Below are 12,720 nucleotides of genomic sequence, written 5' to 3'. Positions count from 1 at the left end.
ACCTTATTATCACCAAAGCACTAGTTCTGCAAGCTTCTAAGGAAAAGGAAAAGGTAGTATTCCTTACTTGGACATGCGCGTTTTAAGTGTCCAAACATTATCACCAAAAGAAACAGAAAACTGTTATATTTACAAGTTTCCTGGTTTTTCCACTGAGAAAACTAATTCCGTTTTGAATTTGAGAAAGTAGAGCTCACACGTGAAGCAAGTTGTAGAAATACATAAGTAAATGTAATCTTTACTTCCAACAGTGACACAAGTGCGATACTTAGAAGCGCTCCACAACCACACGCATATAGCTGATCAACTCACACAAGCGAATAACTTCCCAAAGCCACATCATTAAGTTACAATTGTTTCCACATCGTTATGAAGACAGGAGGCATAAAGGAACTCCAGATCTCTGCTGAACTCTTCTTGGCAGACCTCTCGAACACAAGCCTTTTGCTGTAGCCAACCCTTTATCTCAATCTTACCCCTGCTGCTCTGTTTTTTAAACGTCTGCTTGCTTCTTGTTCCTTCCTTCTACCATGTTCTCAAATCTGATGACACTCTCAATAAAGAGTTAACATGAAACACTTTACCATACCATTATTCTGAAAACGTGTAGAGGCGTCAGTGCTCTGTTAAAGCAACAGACTGAAGCAGACACTCCTGTGTGCTGACAGGCAGAGAAAACAGACCCAGGATACTATTCTTGTAGCAAGACCATAAATCATCTAATAGGCCAATCTAATTGCTGACAAGCCACTCACTATAATATCAGCCAGTACCATCCCACAGAACCAGATGGTGTAGCTGTGCTCAAAGAGAAAAACCACAGTAACCTCAGCTCCTGAAGCACCAATGATGTGAAACTGCATACTACAGACAAGGAAGTCTGTATGTTTCCTGAAAACATGTCCAGAGGAGACGAAAATTCATTAGAAATATGTATTTTAACTAACAAAAACATGAGAATCTCAAGCAGGGAAACATGGAGGTATTTTTAAATATCACATCTAAGGAATTATAGGTCTTAAATACTGGGAGAGCTGAGGGAGTGGCATTAATAAACCATAAGATTGGAGGGAAAAAATGCTTATATGGACTGTTACAGCTACTGCTGTTTCAAAAGGCTTCAAAGCATTGATACATGGAATGTTTTTCTGCACAGAATTTATTTCAATATTCTTCAATTAAGATTGTTCTTCCTTCCTCTTGACAAAGTGAGACACATTTATCCCTTTCAATATCAGATGTTTTTAGTCCTTTGCTCAAATTATCTTCACTAAATCTGTCAAGAATTCTCCCTGACAGGTTGTCTTTGGCTGCAGAGATGGCTTTGCAGCCAATTACCAGAGGGTGAGAAAGAGCTGAGGACACTTCCAGGATGCCCTTAAAATAAAAATAAAGATCTTGCTTCTACAACAAGCCAACTCTCCATCACAGAAAAGAACCATAACCCATTCCCACACCTATTTATTGCAGTGTGCAGTCCTGCCATTGGTTTCAATTGTCTTCTTACCGTTTGTTGGTGGTATGTATGGCCTACAAATGGTACAGTCAAAACCCATATCAGCTATGTTTTCCACTTCCTCCTCTGTGTTTAAGTTCTGACAGATTGCATGCATCCATCTAGAAATTAAGTGGGGGAAAAAATACAATTTAAAGGAAATATGTGGTGTTTTAGGAGACCTAAATATCAGTATATGGTCCAAGTAAATGTGAAATATTTGTTTAATTTAAATTCTAATAGGGAGAAAGGATGACATAGGTTCTCCATACACAACATTCTTCTATAGTGGTGTGTGCTAAATATATATAGAGAGTATGAGATTATTTATTTCCCTTCACAGGAAGAAAAATTCTGTAAAGAAATGTACCAGAAGGAAATACATCTTGGCATTATAGTTTCTCCCTATATTTGAAATCATTTTAACTACTCATTTGATACAACATAATCTAGATCTAGCCTCACCACAACAGTCTTATTAGGTAAATTAGTTATACTTTATTTTTACAGAGGGGAAAGATGAGGCACAAAGTAATTAATTAATTTGCCCAGAGTCATATAATAAAATCCGTAGTGTAAGTAGGAATGAAATAAAAAAGACTTCTGAGATTCAGTCCAGTGTTCATTACCACAAGACCATTCCCTTCATCTTTATGCTTTTACATCGGAAGAAAAAATAAAAAATAAAATAAGCTTTAACCAGAAAAAGCCTGCAGAACAGCAGAGATCCTTACCGATCGCACTGCCTACACTGAATTATAAGCTCCTCATCCCTGTAAGTGCGATAACAGATTGGGCAGGTAGACAAACTGGCACAGGGAGCACACTGCGTGTAATTGTTTTGCCATTCGCATCTTAAGCCTGGTGAAGTTGCTCCACAGTGTCTGCACCAAACACACCTGCAGAAAAGACAGAACGATCTGTTATTTTGAGTTCACGAGGCAACTATTCTGTGGCTTCAAAGCTCTCCTAACTTAGAACTGGGTAAATAATTCAGTTTTAGGTCACAAACTAGTTCCATGGGAGGAAATAAGCTTATTTCAGGTCAAAATATTTTATTTGAATGAAGAATTATTATTTAGATTTTGAACATTACTGTATTTTTTATAATTTTTTCAGCATTTCCTAAGTAAGAAGTCCTTTCAATCTGCAAAAACAGGCAGATGGGTGTATGTAACACTTTAACAAGGTCAAAGGAGTGCCTGCTTCCAGTTGCCATTCACCGTGAGACACTTAGCCACACAGATGTCTATTTGGTATGTATTTCACCCAAATAACATGAATGGTTTTCAGAGGGTTTTATCTTTACAGCAATGTGGTGTAATGCCAATTAATTTATCTTATCGTTTCAGTGAATGTAGATTAGTGGGGGTTTTTTCGTCTAGAAGTTTTAAAATAAATACTGTCCACCTCTGTGATGTGGCTTCTGGTATGAAGAAAGGTTATTAAGAGAAGATAACAACAATTTCCATAGAATTATAGAATCACTCAGGATGGAAAAGACCCTCAGGAGCATCAAGTCCAACCACAACCTAATCTAACCATACTGAATTGATAACTGAATGAAACAAAGGAGAAGTATTTTGTTTGCTTTAATAAACTTGATTCAACTACAATTAAAGCATTATTACAGTTAAACTGACATTGCAAATATAAAGTGGCAAAGTGGAGCAAAAAAGGCCAGCATTTCTGACACCAGAACCAAACGCACCATTTGCACTTCCAGCCTCCTTTCGGAACAGTCTGCAGCGGTGGATCCAAGCAGTAAGTGTGGTAACTGATGTCGCAGTCATCACAGAGAAGCAGCCTTCCTGGGTCTGTAGCTTTCCCACAGGCTTCGCATACCGTGCACTCCAGGCACCTCCAGCCTTTACTAAGCACCACTTTAGTAATCTGCAAACGGCAAGGTGCAAATCATTTGAGCTCTGCTCTGTGAAGTACAATCAGTGCATAAATTAAGGCCTGGCTACGCAGCGCAGGATGCTCTACCACTCACACTGACCACATCACAAGTAGCCGTTTCTCAAATAGACTTTGTGGAGATCCACTAAGTGGGAATGGAACAAACAGCAAGAAACTGTGTGGAGTGCTGATACTCTTCAGGAATATGAATTCAGAATGTCAGCAAATACACACTGTGCTAAGTCTACACGTAGGGTAGTATCACCCTATGATAGCCAATGCTGAGTTTTCAGTTACCTAAAGCAAATAATTTACTGAGGTCCAATAATGTAAAAGTAGCATACAAGTAGTATGCTACATACCAGTAGTACATATGTACATACTAGTAGTAGACTACAGCTGCATGAAAAATGCATGATGATGATATGATGTTTTGTAAAGTACATTTTAAATAATGTCCTGTGATGTGTTGGAAGAAATCCCAGTTTTACATACACGTACTTGTATAGTAAATAGCATATAGCTTATGTATTGGAGTAAATAGCTTATTATCTGCTTACTAAGTCAACTCATACCATTCAAATTCACACATTCTCTCCTAGACTAATGAAAGAAAAATGTATTAATTAACCACTCCAACTGCTGTCAATTCTGACAGCCAACAGACAAATTGAATCAACCAAACCTTATGCCCCTAGTAAATGAAGATGCATTACGTTTTTTTTTTCTTTGTTTTTAATTTTGCTTGTATTTAGCTTTTAAGCTGATATCTCAAACTGTTATTTTAACCAACTGCTGGATAATCAGTACTATTTATGGTTGTGAAATTACAAAAAGGTTAATTTCTCTTGAGGCAATGCATACTATAAAATGGCATTTAATTAAAGTCTTTCACAAGTTGCATACAAATAATGGTCGCATTAGCTGAAGAATATCTAGCAAGTTAATGACTCCCTTAATTACCACAAAACCAAAGGCAGCATAGTGCCATTAAAGTACAATATGAAAACGGTGTAATTAAGTAATCTCTTAAATAACAAAGCACTCACCTTAATACTGACACAGTATGGATGGTAACACTGACCGCATTGAGAACAGGCAAGCAATCTGCCCTCAGCACCTTGGCCAAAACTCCCACAAACTACACACATATCCTGAAATCATAGAAAAGCGTAGATTTTCAACACGTTGGACAGTAAATTCAGAAAATATTTAATAGTAAAGCCCAGTTGGGTTGCTTTAGGATGAAATTCTTATCAATGAGATTTACTTTTTCTTTTTAATTAAAAGCACTGGTGTCAAATACAGTGTGCAGTTTTGGGCTCCTGACTACAAGAAAGATATTGAAGCCCTGGAGCACATCCTGAGAAGATCAATGAAGCTGGTGAAGAGTCTGGAGTTCAAATCTTAAGAGGAACAGTTGAGGGAAATGGGATTGTTCACTCTGGAGAAGAGGAGACTCAAGGGAAACCTTAGTGCTTCTATAACTCTTTGAAAGGAGGCTGACTCTACGAGTCCACAAAAAGAGGTGGGGGTTGCCACTGCTCCCAGGTAACAGCAGTAAAATGAGAGTTGTTGGCCTCAAGCTGCACCAGTGGAGCTTCAGGCTGGATATTTGGAAAAATGTATTCTCGGAAGGAGTGTTCAGGCATTGGAACAAGCTGCCCAGGGAGGTGGTGAAGTCACCAAGAAAAGGGTGTTCAGTGAAAGGGTACATGTGTCACTGAGGGACATGGTCAGTGGGCATGAGGGGATGGGCTGATGGTTGGACTAGATGGTCTGAGTGGTCTTCTCCAACTGTAATGATCCTATGAAAGATAATGAAAGCTTAATAGTCTAACCTGATGGAGAGTGAACTTGTCACTGTTAGAGAAGAGGACAACTGTATTATGCATTGAGTTTTCTTCTTCATCTTTGTTAGATGATATGTCCATAGTTGTGACCTACCAAAACAAGCAAGGTAATTAGCAAGCACATCACATTTTTTAAGACGTGAGACAACATGAAACCTGTAAGTATGCTGATTTTTAATATCAGAGAATACAAGCGTATCAGAATGTGCATTTGTCTTTCACAGAAAGCTATCTTCATGAGAAATTGTTTTACTATTCACCTCTGGTTTGATCTCAATATGTAAAGCCTCACTGTAGACTGTCATTCTCCTTTTGACTAAGAACATCATTACTCTCAATTGCCTTTACAAACTCATTGTATGCATGTATATATATATAGCTCCTCAGGAAGAAAAAGAAGAAAGGAAGACCTAGTGATTTTGGGAGAGTCACAAGAAAACATCAAAGAATGCTCTGTGCTCTAACTTCTATGCAAATCTTGCTGTGCAGAATTTGCCACCCATGACTTTGCATTAACAGATTTAGGCTGTTTACTCTCCAAATCAGCAGTGAGTATGAAAATTTGGAAGATAGGAGTACAGTTCTATGAAAAAAAAAGGGATAAATGCATGGTAGGGAAATGTAACTTTGTTTTACCAGCTGTTCTAGTTTTATAAATGTGGATTATTTTAAAAACACAATTCAAAACTTACACACCTATTTTTGTTTAAATAATATCCTAAATATTTCACAGATTCGAACATCACTAGAGACAAATATAAATACTGTTACAAAGCTAGAGGAATCTTTCTGATACGCTGTTGCTGAAAATCAGCATTTACTGAGAAAAAGCTAAGAAGGGAATATAAGTATACAGTTAATATGGTTTAAGTACTGTACTGTGGACAGCTCTGCAGCTGTAACTAATCAACCCAAAGAACTCCTGAAACACCTCTCAAGATGTTCAGGGAGACTTTTTCCCATGCATGCATTTCCACAGATTCCACAGTGTTCTCAGAGTTGCTTGCACGTACAAAAGAGCAGAATGTGAAGAACTGAATTACTGCAACTTTGATGCTAGCTGAACACCAGACATGAGCCAACGGGAGTTAACCTGTAGCCACCTTCTCCTCCATTCCCTAAATGTAATGATTTCCAAATTCATGTAATTGATCAATAGTCACCGTCCCATGAGTATGAACAAGTTTAGCAAAGGGGCTGAAATACTTCTATTTCAAACACTAATCTGGAAAAGGCTGATCTCTTAGTATTGCTACCTTCATCTACTTTATTACAAGACAGCCACATTGTTGCTCTTAATTCTGATGTAGAAAAGTTGCTGTTCACTTTAAAAGTCACACGTCCAAATTTCTATGGGAAACTGAGAGTAGCAATGGTCACTTTTGTTACAACACTTACCTGACTGAATATTCTCTGCTGTGTTACAGTTTTTTTTAAGCATTTGTTCTATAAAACCTGGCTTATCTTGAAGTACAAACCTATGCTTTCTAAAGCAAAATAACAATGTGAATGACTCAATTTCAATAATAACATCAATTATCTTTTTAATTTTTCAAGGGTGAACATCCTGACAGGGATGACTGCTAACAGGCCACGGTGTTGAACATGCACAGCTAGCAACATGGAGCAAGGTGATAACATTTACCAACAATATTAAGATATTCAGAGTAATAAAAAATGAATGACAAATATAAAGAACTGCACTAAGAACATCATAAGACTGAATTCTGAGATATAAAATGGCAGATCAAAATCAACACAGGAAAGCACGCCAAAACGACTGAAAAGGACAGCAACTGTATGGAAGAGTTTTCATACAAGGAACATCAAATAATACTGGGTTTCTCCAGATTAGCAATGAAGAAGTGGAAGGAAAACAAGGATGAGCAACAGACGTCTATAAAACTGAGTGGCAGGAAGATAATAAAATACACTTCTCAACCATCTTTTCTCTAAGGGCTCTCAGAAGCAGGCAACAATGTAAAGCAAAGAAGGTGTGCCTGTATTCAACAGGCTTATGAGTTGTAGAATTGAAAGAGGTTACATGTTCACTAGCAGTTCTTAGAAGTATGTACACAAATTTATGACAGAAAATTTCAACAGAAGCTGTCCAAGGCAATGACACCACCTTCTGTTCAGCAAGGCTCCATCCCAGACAGAACAGAAGTATCCCATTGTCTGTGACTCTTCTGTTCTGCGCTCTTCCCTCAGCAGTCAGGTTTGGCCCCCAGGGTAGAACAACCTCTGGTCTGATCTGCTAAGGCTGCTGTACTACATGCCTTGGTCTCCCCTACTCTATCGTACTTATTTGGCATTTTTTCCACTCAAGAAGCAGAAGCAGTATGCCAAGATGCCCAGCAATTATCTCTTTAAGTGGCAACAGCTGCATAAAATTGCTTCAGATTTATTTTGCTTTAGTGCTGTAGTTCATAATCATACATATGTAATAATAACCAGATTTCATCATATACCTCTACTTTTTAGTGTTGTTTGGCTTTAAGCAGCACTTTAATGAAAGAACTATAGTTGAATTATGTTACGTTACATTCACAGACTACAACATGGCTTCAAAATAGATGTTCTTACCCCTGGAATGACTACAGCCCCAACTCCATTTTTCAGTTTTGATCTGCCTCTGCCGCCTCGTCCTGACAGACCTGCACCACGTGGCCTCCTCTTCCCTGGGAATCCTGATCCACGGCCCTATTCAACGTAAGATAACAAGTTAAATTCAGCCTGCAGTCCTTTCATTTTGAGGGATTCAAACTTGTTCAATACATCTAGAGAAAATGTAAGTAAAATAAAACACCCTGTGATTTCAAGTGCATATGGGCACCCTGGGCCATGGTCAACAAATTACTGCGTAGATCATGATGAAATAACTCTGACTTCTATAATTAGTTGTGTGAATTAATATGATCACATTATCACCAGCGAGAAAGCAGACAAAACCAGAAACATTTCTTTTCTGTTCAAGAATAATTGGAAATATGGGACATATATATATTTTTTCCCCATAGTTGTAAAGTATCCAAAGTAAATACCCTCCATTACATGATTCATTTTTCTTTTTAAACACTGGGCTCATGTGAATTCTGCATATGGCCCGGACCCTTGATTAGTTGCAATCACAGACACATTTCTTTCACTATGAATAATCAAGCAAACACTGGAATTTGTTAGGACTCAATCCTACTCTCAAAGAGAAGCAGGAGTTGGCTCCACTGAACTCTTTTAATTCAGCACATACAGAGAGAGCTTTTTATATTAATTATATCCATTAAACTCAAATCAACACTCTCCATAATAGTATGCTTCTCTCAGAAAATATCCACTTATTTTTAGACAGCTTCTTTTTCCCCCTTCCTTATTTTATATGCAGAGACATACAGCGCTTGTGTGCTCTTGGAGCATCCACAAAGTGTGCTCAATTACAATTTACTGTAGAAAAGCAAATATGTTTTTAAAATAATAATTACCTCACACTGCTCCTGTGACTCAGTTTGAATTTCATGATTTTTTTTCTTGTTATTTCAAAATCAGCTGAATACAGACTGGAAGAGGAACTCCCTAATTGCTTCCAGAATGAAAATGAACATCCTGACAACGTCCCTTACCCAGTTCTGGCCACTGTGTCATATACCTTTACAGAGCACATCTATAGAGAGCAAAGGCTCTGAAACATGACAGTAATTGTGGGATGTACCTAAGCAAAAGTATTTCCTGCTACAGAAAAAGCAATGAGATTACTGATTGATTTTGAGTATATGAATAATCTCTGCTTCTAAGATAGCTCAACTCTGTCCACAGATTACCTGCAGAGGTACCATGCATGGGTCCAGACATTTGCTAGAAGTTGCTTTTAATACCAAGACAAAACATTTCTCAATGAAACAATGCTGATTGAACATAAAGCTGCGTGGGGACAGTGTCACCAACAGACATGAACAGTTTGTGCTGACAGAGATAGGAACTCTGGATGGAAAGCAGCATTATGGGCTCAATATTACTAATAGTATGTTTCAAATATACCAACTCCTGAAGTAAAGAAGATAATAAAAGTTTATGGTCATATTTAGAAGGACATACTGAAGATTATACTTTTCTCAATATCTATCCAGTAATGTAACGAGAAATTAAACTGATTTATGATATAAGAAAAAGTAATGCAACACTAGTTTAGAGAATGAGAGAAAGGATACTATTGATGGCAGAAGTATTTATATGCAGTAAAAGTGAAGGGATAATGTTGCTTTTACATATATGAAGTTAATGCATATGCACAGACAGAACATACAAGCATCAATTTATTTTTTAAGACGGAAACTCTTCTGACACATTTCTTATCTGTATGTTTCAGATTTCATATCAGTATTGTTATTTTTCCAGAGCTAGTAATAGGAATAAGCACGTACTTGTATCAGTGTTAATGCTGAACAGTAAGCTGAAAATTAATGCTTGAAGCAGCAAAAGCTAATGTCAAAATAAAAATAGCATGAGTGTTAAAGTGAAATGAAAATAAATTGTTGGTAACCTACAACTGTTTGTTAGTGTTTCACCACTTAGGACTTTTTTGTCATTTAAAAAAAGTGCTCTAAGTTTTTTTAAGGTATTTTGAACAGTAACTGTCACTGTGGATAAAAGCTTTGGTCCATCTAATCGGGTGAGGTAGCTGGTTTTTTTCATTCCCCCATAAGCTAAAAAGGCTGTCACTTTGAATCTGCTCTGCAGGCTTTCTCCGCAGCAACAAACTGAAGCCCCAGCTCAGAGTTCTGCTCCTTTCATTGCCTGGCCTACCTTACTGCCAGACTAAAGGACATTTTCCTTCTCATGTAACTTATTTTGATGGCTATGCAAAGCCAACCACAAAAAGCAAAGTGCTAAGCACACAAGAAATGGCTAATATAAACTAGCCTTTGTTCTGTAATAGCAGGGCAATGCCATCATACTGTGCACTCTGGAAAGCACACTTTTTCTTCTAACCTGAAAGCTCCAGAGTTTTAATGGTTTCTAAACGTGTTAAGCAGTACTAGAATGGAAGATTAATTCAATTGTGATAGACAGAATTTCATCAGTAGTCTCTACAGCAGAAAGATAGCAACGGATATACAAAAATAAATTCAAATTATTTACCACTTTGATGCTCCAAATGGCACTGCCAGGAAGCTGTCTGGATTTAAAAATGTCCCGACCTTCTGAAATGTCTGGGGACCAGGAAGGTGGGCTGACTGTATTATTGGTACTCCAAGCCCCCTAGGATATGGTAGGTGAGAAAATAGATGTATAAAACTTTGCAACAAAAAAAAAAAAAAAAAAGGAAAAAAAAAAAGGAAAAAAAAAGAAAAAGCAAGCAACAAAAAAAAAATCTGAAAAGCGAAGCACATGCAGGCATAGGCATTTCTACATTAACTAGTAAATTAGTTCACTGAGCAAGAGAAAGGAGGGAAGATTTTAGGCTGTCATCGAATCTTACACTGAAACAAATATAACAAACCTCAAAGTGATGGTTAAGTACAACAAAATGAGTTTTATAAACAAAACAATATAAATATAGCAATCAATTGTAACAACAGTAAATCACAGCCCTATGTCGTACCGCATGAAGCTGAGGAGGCAGCACTGTAAGATGACAGGGTACCTTGTTTTCCCTTCAAACCCCATTTTGAAAGAATAGACGTTCATCATTTGAGTCTGAACTACTGACAAGCATGGCTACAGCTAGTCTTAGAAGTGCATGAAGCATAAGCAAACAGTAGAAGAAAAGAAAAATAGCCATGATAAGTAATAAAGCATCTCTCTCCTGGAAGTCTGCCACAAAAAAAACCCTCAAAAACATTATCAATTCCCACTGCTAAGGCTTTTTCACCCTGCTGTCCTGATGTTACACTGTGATCTCAAACAACGATGTGTTTTTATATACATGTAATACACTTACATACCCTGTACCTACAGTCTCCTTTCAACTAATTGATTATTCTATTATCTCTACTGCCACAGCTCCCACCATGGTGATATGTTCTGTATCTCCTCTGAAGAAATGTGGCAAAACAAGAAGAATGTGTGAAGATGTACATGAAACAATGCTGAAGTTCCTCGTACACACTGAAACCTGAGAAAGACTTTCTTGAACCCTAAGACTGTGGGACAGCCTCCTTCAGTCTGTATTTACAACCGGGCATACTTGAAGGACAGTACATTGCCCAAACTCTACGTTTGAGGAAGAAACACATGGGTCCCTCGAGGTGAATCTCACTCTTCAGCCCACACCAAGTTCCACCAGACAGAAATGGGAAGGCCAGACTCCAGTTCTGTTCTGCCAAGAGCTCTGCAGTTTATCAGTCTGCCCTATTTCTGCCAAAACGTCTCAGTCCTACCAAGCACTGGCACGCTACTCAGCATCAGCAGATCTGTGGCAAAATGGAGATGACTGTGCTAGCCTTAGTTTCCATATCAAGGGCCTTCTGATTCTAGCAGGATAAAGCTAGAATCTTAGCTACAGTTTCCTTGTATTATCCAAACTCCTCTTAAGTTTGGGAAGATTTAGGTTGGATATCAGGGGAAAGTTCTTTACAGAGACAGTGATGAGGTGCTGGAACAGCTGCCCAGAGAGGCTGTGGATGCCCCGTCCCTGGAGGTGTTCAAGGCCAGGTTGGATGGGGCCCTGGGCAGCCTGGTCTGGTGTTAAATACAGAGCTCTGGGGCCCTGCAGGAGGTAGGGGGGTTTGGACCTTGATGACCCTTGAGGTCCCTTCCAACCCAAACCATTCTATGATTCTATGATTATGTGTAATAAGTAATTGTTCTTATAATGTGGGAACTCCAGTGAAATCTGTACAGCAGCACAAAGGAAATGTGTATATCATAGAAACAATGTCTACATCAATCCATAAGGGAGGGGACATGCCAGCAAAGGGTCAAAACCCATCGGCTCAAACACGCTGAAAACTCTTCACCAGCAGCTGAAGTTACCTTCTCTCATTTGGGACGCACAAAATTATTCTCCCTTCTAAGAAGATACACTTCTCTAATGATTAAGTATAATGAAAAGATTAAAAAGCAAATAGAATATTAAGTCTGAACATGAAATATTCCCTCTTTCAAAAAACAATGAACTGTATATGAATCATATTGTTAAGAATTAAATTGGAAATTTAATCCAAGTTTTATTGTAGATCAGAAACATTTGAATTCTTGGTCAGATAAACTTAATTAAAAACACACACTTCCACAATACTTTGAACAAATGAATTACATCAAAGAGATTCATTAATTATATTCTGGCTTTTAATTAATGCCCATTACCACACAACACTGAAGAAAGTTCTATTCACAGCAATAATTATGTGCTTTGACAGAAACAGGAAGTCTCATTCTCCATCATATTCCTGAGTACTCAAAACTGAACAACACAGCTGCAAGTAAATTAGAACAAAACGAAACACAATGTCATCAAGGGTCAGGAGATCTCAC

The 12,720-nt window shown here is 37.9% G+C and overlaps 1 protein-coding gene across 1 annotated transcript in view; it reads right to left on the bottom strand.

The window, feature by feature from the left end:
• The window catches only part of KMT2C (lysine methyltransferase 2C), a gene marked incomplete at both ends in the record, with an annotated part of 185,447 nt that overhangs the window by 59,236 nt on the left and 113,491 nt on the right, over window positions 1-12,720 (bottom strand). The window contains 7 exons of the mRNA XM_079538074.1: window positions 1,508-1,617; window positions 2,230-2,394; window positions 3,207-3,388; window positions 4,447-4,551; window positions 5,239-5,340; window positions 7,837-7,953; window positions 10,384-10,503. Coding sequence (XP_079394200.1) covers window positions 1,508-1,617; window positions 2,230-2,394; window positions 3,207-3,388; window positions 4,447-4,551; window positions 5,239-5,340; window positions 7,837-7,953; window positions 10,384-10,503 — 901 coding nt within the window. The remainder of the gene's footprint in view (window positions 1-1,507; window positions 1,618-2,229; window positions 2,395-3,206; window positions 3,389-4,446; window positions 4,552-5,238; window positions 5,341-7,836; window positions 7,954-10,383; window positions 10,504-12,720) is intronic.

Source organism: Tetrao urogallus, assembly GCF_951394365.1.
Source record: "Tetrao urogallus genome assembly, chromosome: 7".
NCBI classification, from domain to species: Eukaryota; Metazoa; Chordata; class Aves; order Galliformes; family Phasianidae; genus Tetrao; species Tetrao urogallus.
The sequence above is the reverse complement of the archived record's forward strand: the minus strand, read 5'-3'. Positions and strand labels throughout refer to the sequence as shown.